The sequence below is a fragment of the Leptonychotes weddellii genome, chromosome 10 (genome assembly GCF_054177405.1).
Source record: "Leptonychotes weddellii isolate Sample4059 chromosome 10, ASM5417740v2, whole genome shotgun sequence".
Classification (NCBI taxonomy): domain Eukaryota; kingdom Metazoa; phylum Chordata; class Mammalia; order Carnivora; family Phocidae; genus Leptonychotes; species Leptonychotes weddellii.
Window position 1 is genome coordinate 21,338,559 of NC_138378.1, and position 19,485 is coordinate 21,358,043.

A 19,485-nucleotide genomic window follows, 5' to 3' on the forward strand; every position below is an offset into this window, starting at 1 on the left:
CCCAAATCTTTTTTTTTTTTAAAGATTTTATTTAATTGACAGAGACAGCGAGAGAGGGAACACAAGCAGGGGGAGTGGGCAAGGGAGAAGCAGGCTTCCCGCGGAGCAGGGAGACCAATGCGGGACTCGATCCCAGGACCCCGGGACCATGACCTGAGCCGAAGGCAGTTGCTTAACCAACTGAGCCACCCAGGCGCCCCAATAAATAAAACATTAAAAAAAAAAAAGGAAGCATGTGAGTAGCAGAAAGGAAGAGGTCAGGGAAGCCTCAGTGATCCCATTAATACTGTGGAACCAAATGTGTCCCTATGTACATCACAGAAATGTTGGGAGTCCCCAAGAGATAATGCTTTATTTATAGTTGGTTCTGTAGGGTTCTGTAGGATTCCACTGAGCTATTCTAATGTATCATGCAAGAACCACACACTCTTTTATTATATGCTTTAAAATCTAGTAATAGGGTCATTAGCCTCCAACCTCCAGCATTATTCTTCTATAAAATACTCTTCAGTACTTTTCGTTTATTCTTCCAGAAAGATTTTAAAATCATTATTTTTAAGTTCTTAGAGAAAGTCCTCTTGGGTTTTTGAGATGATTTTTTTTTTTTTAAAGATTTTATTTATTTATTTGACAGAGAGAGAGACAGCGAGAGAGGGAACACAAGCAGGGGGAGTGGGAGAGGGAGAAGCAGGCTTCCTGCCGAGCAGGGAGCCCAATGTGGGGCTCAATCCCAGGACCCTGGGATCATGACCTGAGCCGAAGGCAGATGCTTAACAACTGAGCCACCCAGGCGCCCCTTTTGAGATGATTTTAAAACCTAAATTTTAATTTGCACAGAAAATTAACATCATTACAGTATTTCATCTACCTACTGGAGATGGAGCAGAGACATCTCCATTTTTTCAGGTTTCGTAGTTTCAGGAAATAATGTGTTATAGCCTCAGGTATCGCCTGAGACCCTCCTGATTTGAGAGAATATCTGCTCTTTCAGGGAAGCTGTGTTCTCATTCTCACTCCTGAAATGGGTGGGCTGGAGGGAGGACAAGCCTTGTAGCCACTTCTGCCAACTGTGTTTGCTCTTTCCCCAGTGCTCTGGTGCTACTGATTGCTCAAGAGAAGGAAAGGAACATATTTGACCAGCGTGCTATAGAGAATGAGCTACTAGCCAGGTAAGTAAAGGAGGGAGACCGGCAGATATGGCCCCAGGATTGTGAAGATCCATTCAGAACGGAGCATCCATTCCTTCTGACCTTTGCCCATCTTTTCCAGGAATATCCATGTAATCCGTCGAAGGTTTGAAGATGTCTCTGAAAAGGGGTCTCTGGACCAAGACCGAAGGCTGTTTATGTAAGTGTTCAGGGAGCATTCCCCAAGGATCTGATAGAGGGCTGCTTTAGGAAACTCATCCTGCCAGCCATTTCCCCCAGTAATCCTTTCTTCTGGGAGATGCGATGGCTTACTTCCTTCTCTGAATTTTAGGGGCAAAATACCCCGTCATCTCGGGAAAGTTTGGAGAAGGTGGTCATGTTCTGCTTCTAAAGGGTTGTATCGGAGCTATTGACATTCTTGATAAGGGCCTTCTTAAAATAACCTTGGTTGGAGCACCTGGGTGGCTCAGACAGTTAAGCGTCTGCCTTCGGCTTAGGTCATGAACTCAGGGTCCTGGGATTGAGCCCCTCATCGGGCTCCCTGCTCAGGGGGGGAGCCTGCTTCTCCCTCCCCCCACCTTGCTTGTGCTCTCTCTTTCTATCTCTCTCTGTCTCTCTCTCAAATAAATAAAATCTTTAAAACAATAAAATAACCTCGGTTTTCATATGCCCTGGGGCTCCTAAAAGTTTTCTTGCCCCTCTTGGTAGCTGGTCAGGCCAGGGCAGTTGGGCTGGGTAGTCAGGGAAGAAGAGGAATAGCTCATTCATTCTGCTCTCTGAGCCCAGGCAAGGCCTCAAGGGGCCTGGATTTGTGTTCCAAGCCAGGCCCTGTGCTTCCCTCCAGGGGGATTCCACCAAGTGACTTTAGTACCACTTAATTTGGTAGCATTGCTTGCAACACATATTTAGACCTGGAACTTTATAGGTTTTTTTTTTTAATTTGTGATTAAAATTAAGAACCTTCATGAATTTCACAATACCACTTACTATTTTCAAAATGTGCTTTTATAACAAAGTCATTAATTTACTTTCCAGATATATCAGACAATATCAAATAAATCAAAGGGGAAGAAATTTAAAAAGACAGTCTTTATCTTTTTTTTTAGAACAACAAAATTTATTTTACTAAAACATAAGATTTACAGAAATTCCCAGACAAGCCATACAAAATGGTCAGAAGCTTTTTCTTGAAGGAAGGATTCTATACTTGACAGCAAAGTCACAGTGTTATTAGTGAAGGCTGTGATGTTTGTTTTATGTTCCCATATTGGTTCAGACAGTCAAGCTTGTCCATCTACCATGTCTAAATAAAGTTAGACTTGGCTAGAGAGCATATTCTAAAGAACTGGCTAGCTGCTTCTAGCCGGTGCAATTAGATCACCATAAAAAGGGGGAAAGGAGCCCATAAAATTAAACTAAAACTACCTCTCCCCCTCAAAAAATAAAATAAAATAAAATAAAATAAAGGAAAACACTCACACCCCTGCAGCTAACCCCGACAACTACCTTCATGCACAGTGCTTTATACTTAAACCAGGATGGGAGAAATGAATAAAAGCAGAGAGGGGCCACTGCTTTTAAACGTTTCACAACAATCCAGATGGTACTTCTAGTCTTTGCTCATGCTTTACAACCGTGAATCAAGACAAGACATAGGTTTGTCTTTTAATCATAGATAATGTGCATTTAATCACCAAAGGACTGAAGATGTCTGGGCTTTTATTCTGTAGTGTTTCTAAGACCGTGTCCATTAAATGCAAACAAAAAAGAAGAAGTTTTGGCAGAACAGGAGAAGTGATGCACACTTGATGATCAGATCGATTTTGAATATTATTCATGGCATATAGCCTAGTCCATGCTCTAGCTCTATGGCTTGGGCTTCGTTGGTCTTCCACTGCTCTGCTACATCATTTGCTAATGGATCATCTGGATTGGGAGCATTTAACAAAGCCTGGATTGATAGTGGAACTGTGCAGATCTGCAGTGCTGGGGACCACTTATCTTTCAAAATATCTAAACATATTTTTCCCAACTTATCTACATTAGGATGATAAATTTTGGTCATGAAACGTCCTTTAGGGGCTTCCATCAGGTATTCTTCTGGAAAGAATAGTTCAAGTTTAAAAGGCCCTCCCTCAAAGGGGGCATCCTGGGGGCCAGCAATGACCACATGAAAATCATGGGCATTGTTCTCATCTGGTTCTGCTTTAATGCGAGGAACTGGTTCTGCCAGCAAATGCTGGGTTTCCTTGATAATCCTCGAGGAAGCCCGACCCTCTTGTCAGATCCTGAGTTTGGCCTCTGGCCTTGACTCAAGGCAGTCTGTGTCTTGACTAGACTCATAATTTTGCATCTCCATACCCTCACATCCACCGTTTCAAAGAATCTCAGCCTAGTTTCAGCTATTTTAAGTAGTATAAGTGTGTTTTGTTAGGCATGGCAATATGATTCTGAGGCTCAGTAATTTTTAGCCCTTTTTTAAAATGTATTTATCTGGTTTGATTCTAGTTGCCTTCTTGTTTCCCTCTGGCCTTCCTCTAATGACTCTAGATCTGGAATATTCTAAAGCATTCCTTACTGCATACCTTCATGTTTTTAGTGGAAGAAGTGGTGGTATGAGTAGCTACTTTCTTTGCTTCCAGGGAACTACAGTCTAGGCAACCTGTGCAGACTGACTTTGAAAAAAGCCAGTCATTTTGATGCACCCTAAAATACACTAAACCACTGAACATATCAGTTATAATTTAACCCAGCAGCTTTCTCCATCCTGTGTTCTAGGGACGGCCAGGAAGTTGCTGTGGTTTACTTCCGGGATGGCTACATGCCGAGTCAGTACAGTCCACAGGTTGGTATTCTGTTAGACCATTCTCTGCCTCCTAGGACCCACCATCATTCCTCAGAGACCCAGCTCAGGCATCACAACAACCTGGGTTTTTCCCTGAGCCCTGACCTCAGTGATCCTCAGGGAAATTACTGGAGGAACCTCCTATTCTCCCATAAGCTATTTGCTACCTCTCATCCTCTACAAACACACTGTCTTCTAGAATCTGAATCTTCAGGAATCCATGTTGCTTCAACCATTCATACTGTTTCTAGGGATGTGCTGGCAAGTGTTTAACAGTCATGTTTCTCAGGGGGAGAGCCCTAATTTGTAGCATTTGCTGATTTCTATGGTGTACTCCCATCGTGGCCAATTTCAAGCTATCCAATTGAGCATTTCTGGACACAGAGTTGGAAAGAGATGGGTACAGTCAGCTCTGGCTAGCTAATGCAAACCAGTTCCACCATACCACTGACCATTTCCTTCCTGCCAACTCTTACTTCTCTTTTATCTGTGTCAGAAAATTTTTCTGTCCATTCATGTTAATGACAGTAATGATGGTATCACCTTATCTTGCTTTCGTACCATGTAGCTTCAAAGGGAGCACAGCATGGGTGGGGGTGGGTGTTGTTCCTCAGGCCTTAGCCTTTATCAAGGACAGCCTATCCCCCCACTGTCAGAATGGGGACCAGAGCTGGGAGACACCTCTGCTGTTTACCTGCCTCTCACACCCCAAACTCCTAGAAGCCTCAGAGCTTCTTACCTGCCTCTCATGCCCCAAATTCCACAGCACATTCATCCTGTGATTATGCACCTGCAGGCCTTTACTCATATTATTCTGCTAATCTGAGAACGCCTTCCCTATTGAGTCTGACCTGTCTAACTGACTACTCAGTTTTCACTTCATTAAACAACAATAACAAATAATTATTGAGCATTTACAAAGCTCCAAGCACTGTGTTTTAGACACTGGGGAATACAATCGGAAATAAGACAACAAGGGCCAGAGCTCACACTTTGGTCAGGGAGATAGTCATCAGAAAGTTTGCAAAAATAGAAAAAAATTTTTTTCTAGTTGAGGGAAACTCTTTGAATAAAACAATAGGGTGAAAAGATAGAGAATTATGGGGAATCCCACATTAAATAGGGTAGTTTGAGCTGAGACTTAAGGATGAGAAGGACCCAACCATCCGCTGGAAAAGCCAAAAGGAAAAGAATTCCAGGCAGAGGGAAAAGCAGCAAATGCAAAGGTGGAAATGACGTTTGTGTGTTTGGCCTGTGTGGCTGGACTATGAGAGTGAGATGGAGGGATGTCAAGAAACTGACATGGTTGAAAGGGGGACAGGAGGCAGATCCTGATAGGTCTTGTAGTCTGTGGTGAGGAGTTTGGATTTTATTTGGAGTACAGTAGGAAGCTGAACTCATATACAAGTGTCCCACCTCTTTCAAACCTCTTCATCCGTTTTTGTATGCCCTTATACCTTTTGTTATTTCCCTTTTAATTATAGTCATGTACCATTGTGCTAAACTGTGAGCTCCCTGAGGGCAAGAATCCTATATATTGGAAGAATCCACATCTGCCTCACAAAGATGTTGCAGTGACCGTGGGAGATAATGAATGTGAAGATAGCATGAAACCTGGCACCTGATGGATGCTCATAAAGGTCAGCCAAAGTGAAATAAAGTAGAATTCCTTTTGTTTTCTTCCATCTGCAGAACTGGGAAGCACGCCTGCTGCTGGAGAGGTCACGTGCTGTCAAGTGCCCGGATATTGCCACCCAGCTGGCTGGGACTAAGAAGGTGCAGCAGGAGCTGAGCAGAATGGGCATACTGGAGATGTTGCTTCCTGGCCAGCCTGAGACTGTGGCCCGTCTCCGGGCCACCTTTGCTGGCCTCTACTCACTGGACATGGTGTGTGGGTAGCCTCTTTCTCCTACTATAGGCTTCCCACGTGGCAGGAACCCAGAACCCAATGTGTTGGGGAGGCTGGAGCCTCTAGTAGGCTAGACATGGGTCAGTGATGCTCTGTGAGAACCCTTAGAGCCCTGGGGAAGGGGGCTGGAATCCATTGTAAACTCCATCAGCAAAGGGGGAGGTGGGGGGCAGGAGGTGGAAAGGGGAAGGAGCTGAGGTGGACAGCAAGAATTGGGGAATATCTATACGGGCTTTCCAGGCATCCTGCTGAGGAGCCCTGAACTGTTGCCAGAGAAAGCCTGTTCTCACTGTACTTGCTGCTTTAGGGGGTTTGTTGGGGGTCACATTCAGATAGTAGCATCTAGTCTGAAGGGGCTATCACTCTTCCCCTTCCTGTTCTTCCTCTGATGCTGCTCTCTATAACCAGTAGGACCGCAGCTCCTGCCTCTGGCCTAAAACTGCTGGTGACTGCTTTCTTGCCTCCTGCCAGGGTGAAGAAGGGGACCAGGCCATTGCTGAGGCCCTTGCTGCCCCTAGCCAGTTCGTGCTGAAGCCCCAGAGAGAGGGTGGAGGTAGGTGCTTTCACCTTTGTAGGGCTGCTCAGTGGAAGGGGGCTAGCAGGCTGTTATCAATGCTGATCGGCACTTGCTATGGGCAGAGTCCCAGACTCTGGGGGACACAGGAGGAACTGACACAGGCCCTCATCTTGGACAGTGTCCTAGGAGACCCTGTGATCAAGTGCTGTTGAGCACAGGGGAACCTGATTAACTGTAACCGGAGGGTTTGGACAAGTTTAGCCTGAGGTGCCTGTGGCTAGATTGTAGGGAAGTGGGATAGGGCATATCAGGAGGTTGGATGTCTTCCTGCCTGGTTTGAACTCCTTGAGGGCAGGGATCATGTCTGCCTCACAGACCCAGAGGAGATGAGTTTTGATCTTGGTCTTAAAGGATAGGTAGGAGTTTACCAGGTGGGAAAGGGGGGAGAGCATTCCATACAGAAGGAACAGCCTCAAGTAGAGATACTGGTCCATGGAAGTGTATGTTTGGAGATTAAGGAGTAACTGGTAAGGCTGGAGTGCAGCATAGGAGATGGGAGGAGGCAGGGATTTAGGCCAGAAAAGATGGTTTGGGACATCATTATAAGGGACATTGAAAATAGGTAGGAAACTGGATTTTATCCTGAGGGTCCTGGGAATCCATTAGAGAGTTTTAAGGAGGGAAGGGACACACGACTGCCCAAGGATCCATGTTTCAGCCATAGTAGAGCTTGTCCTGGATGAGGGGATTCCTTGGTAACAGAGACCATAGAGGAGGCTCGTATAATTGCAGAGGCCCGGGCTAGGGCTAGGACATTGTGGAGTACAGACTGAAGAGACATGTCTGAGTTAGTGACAGGTAATGTAGAGGGAAGAGTCAAATATGACTCAGGGATGCCTTTCACCTGATTGGGAGTAGGAAGGTCCAGGAGGAACAGGTTCAGACAGAAGTAATGAGTTCTAGTTGGACATGTTGAGTTTGTTCTGGGAGCCCATGGGATATCCATGTGGTGTCTAGAACAGGGAGCTTAAGTTAAAGATTTGGGAATTAACAAGTCAGAGAATAATAGATGGAGCCTTAGAAGAGGTCTTCCAAAAAAAAAAAAGGCATGTACATAGAGGAGAGGACAATTCCTTAGGAATCTCAACATTTAAGAGGGGCAGGAGCCAGTCAGGGAGGCTGAGAAAGCAAGCCACAGACAGGTAGGGGGACCGGGGCAGGATGATGTGGTGGAAGGTGTGTTTGCTTGTGTAGGTAGGGCTTGCCTGTTAAAGTGACATGCCCTCCTTTGGAGCCAGGCCTGCCCTAGCTTCACTGAGCTGATGTCAGGAACTGAGGCTGCTGACTTGACCACAGAAATGGGGGCATAGAGTAGAGAAGGTACGCAGAGGGTCCAGGGTGACTGGCCAGTGCCATTGCAGGTAACAACCTCTACGGGGAGGAGATGGTGCAGGCCCTGGAGCGGCTGAAGGACAGCGAGGAGAGGGCCTCCTACATCCTCATGGAAAAGATTGAACCTGAGCCTTTTGGAAATTGCCTGCTACGGCCTGGGAGCCCTGTCCGAGTGGTCCAGTGCATCTCAGAGCTAGGCATCTTTGGGGTCTATGTCAGGTAAGCCAGACAAGAGGGTCTCCTCCTTGTCAGAGGGTCAGCCAAGCGAGCCCAGAGGAAGCAAAGGACAGGGGACAGGAATCCTGGGCTTCAGTTCTAGCTCTGCCAGTCCATAGCCATGTTACCTGTTTCCTTATCTAATAAATGAAGCCAAGGAGCCAAGACCTGCCCACCTCACAGGGCTATCAAATGAAGCCAGATGAGAAGTGCTTTGTAACTGTAAAGGAAATTACAAGTAATATCAAGATGGATAAGAAAGTAACCCTGGACTAGAAGGAGACCCCAGGGAAGAAGAGAATTTGGGTCCAGTTTCCAGGCCACCAGGAATTCTGGGGAAAGGTGGGAGGGGCCAGCTAGAGGATAATCAGTGCCTTTGAAAGGCTGAGTGGCCTGTGGGTTTGGATTTGAGCACTAAAGGATCAGGAGGAGAAGACTACTTGGGAATTTGTAAGGAATAGTTCCTGGTCCCTTAAACCACTTCCTGCAAATTTGCACTTCAAGGTCAAGCAAAGTGGGAGGAATACCAGATCCTACCATGCTCCCAACCATAGCCTTTTCTCTGCAATCTTTCCCTCTAGCAGCATTTCTGCCTGCCACTTCCCCCCAAACCTGACTATCACCACAGCCATCTTGAGAGAGAGATAGAGAAGGAAACTTACAGCTACAGAACATGAAATGTGAGCCTGGCATCATGCTAAGTGCTTTTCCTGCTCTGTTTAATCCTCGTGACCGTCTTGCAAAGTGAGAGGTATTATCTCTATTTTAAATTGAGGAAATTGATATTTAGAAAGGCTGAGTGACTTGCTCAAAGGCACAGAGCTAGTAATTTCGCAGAGAGGATGCAAACCCAATTCTGATTCTAAAATCCTAGCACTTCCTTGAATGTAGTCAGTCACTCATATACTGCTCAGGTGGGACCAGGGAAGGTCTTGGGTGTGGGGGCTGTCTTGGTAACGGAGTTGTGTGTCTCCTGTCCCCATTTCTATAGGCAGGAAAAGACACTTGTGATGAACAAGCATGTGGGACATCTGCTTCGAACCAAAGCCATCGAGCATGCAGACGGTGGTGTAGCAGCAGGAGTCGCAGTCCTGGACAACCCATACCCTGTGTGAGGGCACAGCCGGGCCTGCCCAGACTTCACTCAAGAGATCTTCTATCCCTCATACTTGTCATTCCTCTCCTAGCCCCTCTGAGGGGCTTCCCTCCGGGCACCTTGGAGGGGCTGGTCTCTTCAGTTCACAGAAGGGTGAATGCTGAGTACCTTCCCCCAGCTCTCCCATCTGAGGACCAGAAAAGCTGTGTTTCCCTTAGGTGAGATCTAGAGGCCCCTAAATCCTGGGAGTGTGGGTATAGGTTTGAGGTAAGCTGATTTGAGGTAAGGGTCCATGACTCTGCCACCCTCCTCTCAGCCCGTCAGCCTTTCCAGCAGGTTCCAGTGTTTGACCTAGGATAGGACTGAGAGGTAGGAGGAGGGCGGTGAAGGGGCATAGCCTTTCCCCACCTCTGCCTTAAATAAAACTACTGATTGCTGATTCTGTGATTCCTTGGTTTATACATTTGGTGGGGGAGGAGCTATAATCTGGGTCAGCACACTTAGAGTGGATTAGAGCAGGGTAAATGACTTGGCTATAATCAGAGTCTCCCTAGCCTCAGACCCTAGGATAGAACCCTAAAGTTCCAATCCTTAGTCACTCACTAATGCTCCCACAGGATCACAGGAAATATTGCAACTGTGATGGGACATCACAGGCGGGAACTGGCTTCAGGTGCTTTCCTGCTTAGTTCAGGAGCTTGCCAAACGGCCTTTGAGTGAAGCCCTGCCTAGATCTGCCCAAACCAAAAGTTCTGGAAGGAGGATATTGGGGTATTCCTGAGGAAAACCACTTCCCTTCCCATCACCCACACAAATCAGAGCAGCTAGTTAAGTATACAGTCTATAAGATACCTAAGAAAACAAGTTACCACCTTTTTAAGGTCATAGACTTTATTCCTACAACCAGAGCCTGAGCATGACGGGCAAGAAGAGTTTCATCTGAGAGTGTCTCGTATGGGCAGGACTGTTCATGGAAGGGTGGGAACAGAGGACAAGAAAGACAAACTCTTCTGGCCCTAGGAACAAAACACATTTATTCCAGCAAAGAAGCAGGTAATCTGAAAACCCTCTGGAAACAGCCTGTCTGCACATCCCCTGAAGCAAATGGGCAGACAAGCACTGCCATCTGGCACAAAAGAGAATTCAGATCTAGAAGAGAAGCAGCAAAGTATTTAAAAAAAATAATAATCAATTCTTTTGGGACTCACACACAGGCATTTCTAAGGACAAATGCATATCCAGAGATAAGTACTGGTGCTTCCTGAGAGAGCTGACATAGGATTACAGAGCTGCCTCCCTGCTTCAGTCTAGACCCTCACTTGCCTTCTGCATACTTAACTTGGGTAAGGGACATGACCTTCAGGTCCCTGTTCTGGGCTCCAAGGGCTCTTGAGGTCTAGGGGCACAGCAATCTGAGGCTAACCTGGGCCATGTCCCATCTGTCTGGCAGCCACAGGAAGTTGCCTCCACCCAAGGGCAAAGCTGGTCCTTGGTCCCAGACAGCTGGTCAAGGGAGGTGGTGTGGGTCAGCCCTGGCCCTCAGCACTCCTGGATGGGGACAGGGAGGGTGGGCAAAACTTTGGAAAGCCAAGCAGGGGGAAGCCTGGGTAAAGGGCAAGGTCTTGTTTACTGGATGGTCAGGCAGCGGTGGTTGAAGAGCTGGCAGATGACAGTTGGGTCAGCCACAGTAGACGTGTCCCCCAGGTCGTGGTCATTCTGAGCAATCTTCCGAAGCACCCGCCTCATGATTTTCCCTGGAGGACCACAGCCTTCTGGTTACCTGGTAATAGCACTGACCCACTCCAGCCCTGCCGAAGAGGCTTCCATCCATACACACTCCACCACCATTAGGCCTTGGCCAATCCCAAACCCAATCCCTTGAGGCCTCTGAACATACCTGAGCGGGTTTTAGGCAAGCCAGGTGCATTCTGGATATAATCCGGAGTGGCAATGGGGCCAATCTTTTCTCTAACTGTAACCAAGAAATCATTAAGCATTTCTTCAGTACCCTTAGCCACGCTCCCAAAAACCAAGGTAGAGATGGCTTTGTTCCCTCCCTATTTCCTCTCCAAGGCCCTGCCCACAGAGTCATTCTTGGAGTCATTGTCTATCTTTCTCTCTCTTTTTTTTTGAAAGATTTTATTTATTTATTTATTTGACAGAGACACAGCGAGAGAGGGAACACGAGCAGGGGGAGGGGGAGAGGGAGAAGCAGGCTTCCCGCTGAGCAGGGAGCCCGATGCGGGGCTCCATCCCAAGACCCTGGGATCATGACCTGAGCTGAAGGCAGATGCTTAACAACTGAGCCACCCAGGCACCCCAGTCTTTCTCTCTTTTTAACACACTGTCTTTTACTATCTCATTTTATTTTAATCTACCTTCATGGAACTCAGACTCTAAAAATCAGCCTGCTAGAATTTAAATCCCAGTTTACTAGCAGTGTAGCCTTGGGCAAGTAACTTAACTTCTCTGAGCCTCAATTTCTTCATCTTTAGGATGGGAGTAACAATAGGATCTATTTCACAGTGGTGATTATCGGGATTAAATGGATTAATGCATTTAAAGGACTTAGCCCAGTGGTGGCACAGAGAATTCTATAAATGTCAGCCATTAGCATCCTAGTGGACAGACTAGTGGGGACTGAGTGGGAAGAAGACAAGCAGCCCCTAAGGCCCCCTGGGATCTGTCTGTGGTTCGCAGCTTGCTCTAGCCTCTCCCCAACAACTTGCTGTGCTAACTGGGTTGTCAGGTCAGACCCTACAGTCCCTGCTTGGGGAGGCTCCTCACTCTGCTTCTTGAGCTCCTCGGTGAGGGTGGGGCTGAAGGTGTAGCCATCGCACAGGGTGACAAAGCAGTAGAGGCATTCGCCCTTCACAGGATGAGGGTGGCCGACCACAGCTGCCTCTGCAATAGCCTCATGTTCCACAAGTGCTGATTCCACCTCTGCTGTGCTCAGCAGATGTCCTTGTCAAGGGAAAGCAAGTGCCATGAGAGAGATCCCAGCCTCTACCCCAGCCCCTGTTCCATCTATGCCAGCAGGGCAGTCCTGGTCTGGTCAAGTGGGGAAGCCCCTTCATTCATTCCTCACATGACCTGCTTCAGTTGTCCCACCATCCCAGTTCCCCTCCTCCAGGCACATTCCAGTGTTTATCACTCTTCCTCCAAAACCTGTACCCAGAACTGAATGCTGCACTCCAAGCGTGGTTTGTCTAGAGGACATCCTGGCTCGCTCGGAAGGCTTTGGCTGGGACTTACTGGGGGAGTAGTGCTAATGAGAAGGGAAAACGGTCTCTGGCCCTCACCAGATACATTTAGCATGTCATCAATCCTGCCAGTGATCCAGTAATAGCCATCCTGGTCCCGCCGGCAGCCTGGAAAGAGAAGAAATGCACAATGTAATGAATATCCCACAGTAGGATACATGATCCACATTACCAAAATGCTACACCCACTAATAGCCCCCTAACAAGTCTTCCTGCTTCTAAACTCTCCCACGTGGTAGCCAGGCTCCAAGACAGCTACACTGATTTCCACTTTCTGATATTCTGACTCCCGTGCAGTCCTCTTTCTCATTGTACTAGGGTTAGTCTCTGTAATCAATAGAATTTGGCAGAAGGGATGGTATGTCATTTCTGAAATTAGATTCTAGAAGACACTGTGGCATTCTCTCAGATGATTTGCTCTAGGGGAAGTCAGCTGCCATGTCGTAAGTAGCCCTATGGAGAGGCACACGTGGTGCAGAACTGAGGGTTCCTGCCAACAGCCACATGAGTGAGCTTGGAAGTGTGTCCTCCAGGCTCAGTCAAACCTTCAAATGACTGCAGCCCCAACCAACAGCTTCACTGCAACCCATGAGAGACTCTGAATGAGAACTACGGGCAAAGCCACTCACAAATTCCTGATCGTCAGAAACTGTATGAGATAATATTTGTTGTTTTAAGCTGCCAATTTGGGGGGTAATTTTTTCCATGGCAATAGATAATTAATACACCCACCTAAAGTCCGTTCTCCATAAATCAAAGTTATTTTCTAAACAATAAATCAGTTCTTATCACTTCTCTGCTTACAAGCCCTAAAGGTCTTCCCCACTGTACACTGGATAAAATCCAAAGTCCCCACCATGGCCCACAAGGCCCCACATTATCTACCTCTCCAACTTCATGTAACATTCTTCCCTTTGCTCACTACATGTCAGACACACAGGCTTCAGTCTGTTCCTCAGACATTTCAAGCTGGTGTCTGCACAGAACACTCACTCCAGATTTTCCCATGCCTGGCCTCCTCCTCACCCTGGCGGTCTCTGGTTAAACAAATATCACTTCAAAGAAGCCTTCTTTCACCATCCCATGTATGGTGGCCATTCCTGTAGACATTCTTTATCCTGTTACCCTATTTATTTTTCTTCATAGCACTTGTCACCGAGATAAGCTTATTCACTTGTTTGCTAAATTTATTGTCTGTCTCCCCTTACTAGAATATAAGCCCCCTGTGAACAGAGACCTTGCCTACCTTATTCATGGTAATAATCCCTGAACTTAGATCAGTGCCTAGACATAATACATGCTCAATAAGAAGCTATGGATGAAGGGATTGGTGGAGAGAGTCATGGGCAAACATAGGCTCCAGACATGAGGATGCATATGACATAGTAATACACAGTGCTACATGCCCTAATTCTTTTAGCACAGGAACAGTGGAAATAAGAACTTCTTGCCTCATATATCACATCAGGTGATACCATGCTGAGACCCTCCTTGCAACACTCATTCCTGCTCTTACAGTCTTCTCTACAGCTCTACCTGGATATTAGACACTGACACATAGAATACGTTCCTCTCTGTTTTTCTTCACCACTAACCAATTCTTCCTGAAAATGGAAGGGGAAGGTACATGTCAAGGTGGGAGATATGGGAAAGGGAGCCAAGGCTCACCATCTCCCGTTACGTAGTAACCGGGGAACTTCTTAAAGTAGGTGGCCTCAAAGCGTTCATGGTTCCCATAGACTGTGCGCATGATTCCTGGCCAGGGCTGCTTGAACACCTAGGGAGTGAGAAAGGCACAGTGGTCACATGGGCTATACTGTGTCTCACTGAAAGACGAGACACTGTCTCACTCACAGCCTGGGCAATCACAGTTTTGCCCAGCCTGAGGAGAAATGGCCTGAATGCCCTTCCTGAGAAGAGGACAAAGTACAGGCTGTGGAGAAAGACAATCCAGACTGAGAATCCTGGCTCTGCTACTTAGTGTGTGACCTCGGGTTAGTAACTTTGCCTCTCTAAGCTTCAGATCCTCTTCTGTAGATCAGAGAAAGTAATCTCATCCTCCCAAAGTTACTGTGAAGATTGAATTAATGGTATGTGGAAGTTGCCTAGTACCATGTTCTGCTAGTGATAAGCATTTAGTAAATTTGAGTCTCCTCAGGAAACCAAGTCCAGTTTGATACAAATGAAAATAGTCATATAAAAGTGAAAAAGTATTGCCCCAATCAATAACGTCCTGTGGTAGTAGATTGATGAGATGGATGAAATTCTAGGCTAAGAGTCAGAAGGCATGGATTTAAGTCCTGTCCTTGTTACTAACTTGCTCTTAGTAAAAGTAAAGTGGGATGGAGGGTGGAGAGTGGGGGCTGATGATCTTCCTACAAGTATTAATATAAAAATCACAACCGCTAACATTTGTTAAACACTGTTAGGTTCTATGCTAAATCCGTCAAATGGATTATCTAATTTAATCGATCCAGCAACTTGAGGAGACAAAGGTACTATATGACCCTATTTTACAAATGAAATTTAAGTTCAAAGGGGTTAGGCAACCTATCTGAAGTCACAGAAGAGGCAGAGCTAGGATTTGAACCCAAGCAGGCTGACTCTGGAGCCTGTATGATTCTCTACTGTTATGAAGACTCCTTTCACACTAGAACTTTTGTCAAAGAGAGTTAGCACTAAGTCTTCCAGACCCCAAAAGGCATCATGAGGAAACTTGAGCAGAGTCCTTAAGAGCCAAAGTGGGCCAAAAGGCAGAGAGGCAGGCTAAATAACCAGAAGGATTTCCTCCAGGGTCTTGCAGAGGATAAACCCTCAACCATGGAGCTTTAGCCATAAGCACCTACCAGTAGAAATTAGGTTCTAAACTCTGAAGCAAAGTACAGCATCCCTTGCTGTACTCTTTCCTCCCAACTCCTCAAAGACATCCAAGGATCAGGACCTCACCAGGTAACCTTCAGCTTCACCTTCCAACTCTTCCCCAGACTCATTCAAAATTGCAGGAGCTACACCAAAGAACGGGAAAGTCTAAAAGCAAACAGGAGAGAGGACTCAAGGAGAGAAATGAGGCAACTGTGACTCAACTCTTTACCTCTCCCAGGGACCCTCAGAGCCCCAGGTTCCTCACACATATTAGTCTAGTCCCCCACCCTCTCTCTAGGCCCAGAGACTCTACTCCTGCCTAGCCCAGTACCAGCCAAGGGAGCCTCACTCACAGCAGAACCAGGCTTCATTGGTGTGGCACCAGGGAGGGGGGTCAGCATATGGCCACCCTGTGGAAGTCAGAGATCGGGGGTTTGAGTCAGTCTTCCCACACTGTCCCTCAGCCCCAGCCTTCTGATTCCTTTACTCACTGTCTCTGTCTGCCAGAAGGTGTCCACGATGGAACAGCGCTGGGCACCTACCACCTGGTGGTACCACAGCCAGGCCTCAGGGTTAATGGGTTCACCCACTGTGCCTAACACCTGTAAGGATGCCCGGCTATGCCTTGGGCAGGGGAGTGGGAAGAAAGGAAGGCTCTGAGTACCACTGGGAACCAGGAAGACATGCCCAGGCTCTTCTGCCCCCTCCCCTATTCTAGGCCAAGGAGTTGGAACAGTGGAATGGAAAAGACTGTACACAAAGGCCAGCACCTAGCTCTGACGGACCCCCATGGGGCAACAGCTGGGGAGGGGGTCTCACCGGGTGACAGGCTCATCTCCAAACTTCATGAGCAAGCGGATAGCCGTGGGTGCTGTGTAGAACTTGGTCACCTTGTACTTGTCCACGATGTTCCACAGGCGGCTCACGTCCGGGTATGTGGGAATCCCCTCAAACTGACCCCAGTGAAGGCTGGTCATTCCCAGTCCTTTCCAACAGTCCCTCAATTCCCCTATCATACCCCAGGCTCAGTATTTTGCCCTTTCTGACACACCCATGTCTTCACTCCCTTACAGACAAGTCAACCCCCTCAGAATTCTTCTTTCTCCAGGGAACAGCTCATTGTGTAAGTCCCCCTGTCCCTAGACCAAGTGGCCTTGGGAGACTGTCACCCAGGATCATCTTGTCCACCCCTAAGTAGGCCAAGTAGCCATGGGTCCCAGCTCCCTTCTCACCAAAACACCAGTGGCACCATTGGCCAGTGGCCCGTAGGTGACGTAGGAATGGCCAGTGATCCAGCCAATGTCTGCTGTGCACCAGAACACATCCTCCACGTGGAAGTCAAACACGTACTTGAAGGTCGTGGCCACATAGAGCATGTAGCCCCCAACAGTATGTACCACACCCTGGAGGAAGAATAGGGCCTCAGCTTGGAAACTTGGACTCACCCCCACAGAGCACCAAATGTAGGCTGGGCAGAGCTAGAGGAAGATCCTCCTCAGGGATTCTGGCCCTGCCAGCACCCCTTTCATAGCAACCATCTCTCTTCTGTCCCCTTTTTGCCATGTTCCCATCTCACACACCATACACATACATAGTCAGTCATCATTCATATCCACGCCCTAAGATGGTATTTCTGAGCCACTGGAATTACTCTCATACACACGAACATAATTCACCTCTCAACCCTACACAGCCCCCCCCACACACACACACACTTGCCTTGGGTTTGCCTGTAGAGCCACTGGTGTACAGGATGAAGAGTGGGTCCTCAGCATCACACCACTCAGGCTCACACTCATCCTCTGCCTCTTGCATGAGTTCATGCCACCACAAGTCAACCCCTTGGTTCCAGGAGATCTGCAGGGTTAGGAAGACAGGAATGGGCAGGGAAGAACTGTGAACAGCTCAAGATAGGAGCAGAGATACACTTACCTGGCACCTGGGGTTGGGGAAGTCCTGCCAGGTGGAGGTGCTGGGAGGAGGGGGAGAAATGTGGAATGAGACAGAACAGGAGCAGAACAGCAGGCTTCTTGGGTACTCCTAACACCCTGCTCCGAGCTCCCTTCATGTAGCCTCAGGCTGAGGAGGACACCTTGGTTGGTCCCTTCTTACCCTTTAGTTCTTAGCTGAAATGTAACCTTCGTAGAAGGGCTTTCCCTGAACAGTATCTGGTAGATTCCCAACCCCGCCCTCACCCTTGCTAGTATTCTTGACCACTACACCATATTTCCTTCCCAACCAGTACATATTTCTAGTTATTTAGTTGTTTGCTTGATTACTATCTCCCCAACTAGATAGTGACCTCTATGAGAGCAGTGGCATGTCTTTTTCTTTTTCTTTTTTTCTTTATCCCCAACAGCTAGCAAAATGCCTGGCACTCAATATGCACTCTGTAAATTTTTGTTGGATGAATGAATATGCATACAAAGGCCTACATACAAACATATGTACTTATGGGACTAGTGGCTTATCAGCAGGGATGCGGACACCACCCAATTCAGAAATGCAAAATTAGTCAGAGTCTGCAGGTGAAGCGGGCACCTGGCCCTGTTAGTATTGAAAAAAAAGTCAACAGCTTTTGGTCCAAGCACTTTTTCCTGAATGTCTAGACCTCATCAATATCTGTAGGTTCCTACCCTAGCTCCGCCCCCACCTTCACACCACTGGTACCAATGGGTTTCCCATAGAGATATTTGCTTCAAGTTCCATTCAGCAGAAACCCTGCTTTAAGTTGGTGGAAAAGGACCAATATGGACTTCTTTTCCCAGTAGAGGGATGTCCCCTTACACTAGAGTATCTTTGATAACTACTTTTGGATCTATCATCCTGAAATTTTCTAACCTCTCATTGAAACTATTTTACTTTCCTAATTATATCACCTCTTTGAACAGCCAGTTTTCAGAGTCTACTCTGTATTGAGGGAAGGTGGGATTCCCTGAACTTCTCCAAAAATTGCACTGGATCTCAATCCCGGTTCTGCCACTTCCTACCTATGTAGGTCCTTGGGCAATTCACTTTACCTCCAGTTGGTCCTTTTTAAAATGAGGGTAGTCATTCTTTCTTTAATGGTCTCACAGGATTTGGGGAACATCAAAAGAAAAAGGCATTACCTAGAAAATATCATACCTTGAATTGTCCTGTGGGGTGGGAAAGACTGATGAATGTCAGGAAGGGTAGAATTTAGTTCAGTTCCACTGAACTCCTCTGGGAAATAAATTCAAGGGTGTGAAAATGGGAACTGTTTGGGGTTTGTTTTAGCTGTCACAAAGCCCTTTCATATTCATTAGCTTCTTGTATGTTCAATGGCTCTGGCTGGCAGGTAGACATGATAATGTAAGAGAAATACCCTACTCCCTATTCCCATGATATGGCCATATGCTAGTTTATTGTGTACATAGTTGGTTAAAAAACCTCAAAGTGTTAAACACATACCTTGATAAATTACAAAATGACTCTCCAACCACTCTCCTCTTTCTGTACTATCTGCCCCTTACTTTAGAGAATTTGAAGCGTCTGGCACATAAACATCGTAAGAATGGCAGGCTTAGGGGAGCCTGGATGGCTAAGCTGGTTAAGTGTCTCTCGGTTTTGGCTCAGGTCATCAACTCATGGGTCGTGGGATCGAGATCAAGCCCCACATCGGGCTCAGTGTGGAGCCTGCTTGAAGATTCTCTGCCAACTGCCCCCACTCACGGGCTCTTTCTCTCTCTAAAGTAGATAAATAAGTCTTAAAAAAACAAAAGAATGACAAGTCCAGACCGAGTGTGGCACCATTAAAAAAAAGAAGAAAAAGAAAGAAGAGAAAGAGGCTTGCCCACAAGCTAGAAAACACTAAAACACACCCTATTTTTTAGTGGAATAGCCATATGGGTCTACACATACATTGACACATGGAAATTTTTTTTTCCTGCCAAATGATCTTCTTGAGATGAGGGCCTTAATGTATTTAAGCAGGAAAGTGTCAATATTGCTTTGGGCAAATGGTCTACAGTACTGGTTTGAATCGTCATAGAAGAGGCACTAGGTACATATAAAGGCAAAGCATAGTTACACTGTGGCAATGAGGGGATTCTTGTAATCTTGTACAACTGTTTCCTTTGTGGGTATGTGGGTGAGAAGGGCCAGTACCCCAGGTATGGAACTGATAACCAGCACTAGGAAGCGGGGTGAGTTCCATTAGTGGTTGGTTAGGAATTCGGTGGGTGCCTATGAGGGCCCACAGCTTTGAACCAGGAAG

General features: G+C 46.9%; 2 protein-coding genes and 1 pseudogene across 8 annotated transcripts in view; 1 reads left to right on the plus strand and 2 right to left on the minus strand.

The window, feature by feature from the left end:
• The window catches only part of GSS (glutathione synthetase), a 27,732-nt gene extending 18,170 nt beyond the window's left edge, over window positions 1-9,562 (plus strand). For 3 of the 5 annotated variants that reach the window (XM_081832932.1, XM_081832933.1, XM_081832934.1), the window contains 7 exons: window positions 1,089-1,169; window positions 1,270-1,347; window positions 3,927-3,993; window positions 5,686-5,880; window positions 6,374-6,455; window positions 7,841-8,030; window positions 9,019-9,562. In XM_081832932.1, coding sequence (XP_081689058.1) covers window positions 1,089-1,169; window positions 1,270-1,347; window positions 3,927-3,993; window positions 5,686-5,880; window positions 6,374-6,455; window positions 7,841-8,030; window positions 9,019-9,142 — 817 coding nt within the window. In that variant the 3' untranslated portion in view covers window positions 9,143-9,562. Of the gene's footprint in view, window positions 1-1,088; window positions 1,170-1,269; window positions 1,348-3,926; window positions 3,994-5,685; window positions 5,881-6,373; window positions 6,456-7,840; window positions 8,031-8,608; window positions 8,779-9,018 lie in introns of all 5 variants that reach the window. The other 2 variants (XR_014149108.1, XR_014149109.1) reach the window with 2 other exon arrangements.
• On the minus strand, window positions 1,896-3,739 carry LOC102727677 (ubiquitin-conjugating enzyme E2 N pseudogene; annotated as a pseudogene).
• Window positions 9,563-10,131: 569 nt separating the features above from the next.
• Window positions 10,132-19,485, minus strand: part of ACSS2 (acyl-CoA synthetase short chain family member 2) — a 48,296-nt gene continuing 38,942 nt past the window's right edge. The window contains exons 8-18 of one of the 3 annotated variants that reach the window (XM_006749350.3): window positions 16,968-17,105; window positions 16,481-16,651; window positions 16,068-16,201; window positions 15,740-15,872; window positions 15,602-15,658; window positions 15,333-15,413; window positions 14,055-14,163; window positions 12,426-12,494; window positions 11,911-12,087; window positions 11,021-11,095; window positions 10,132-10,877 (exon numbers count right to left, since the gene is read on the minus strand). In XM_006749350.3, coding sequence (XP_006749413.1) covers window positions 10,750-10,877; window positions 11,021-11,095; window positions 11,911-12,087; window positions 12,426-12,494; window positions 14,055-14,163; window positions 15,333-15,413; window positions 15,602-15,658; window positions 15,740-15,872; window positions 16,068-16,201; window positions 16,481-16,651; window positions 16,968-17,105 — 1,272 coding nt within the window. In that variant the 3' untranslated portion in view covers window positions 10,132-10,749. The remainder of the gene's footprint in view (window positions 10,878-11,020; window positions 11,096-11,910; window positions 12,088-12,425; window positions 12,495-14,054; window positions 14,164-15,332; window positions 15,414-15,601; window positions 15,659-15,739; window positions 15,873-16,067; window positions 16,202-16,480; window positions 16,652-16,967; window positions 17,106-19,485) is intronic. The other 2 variants (XM_081832930.1, XM_081832931.1) reach the window with 2 other exon arrangements.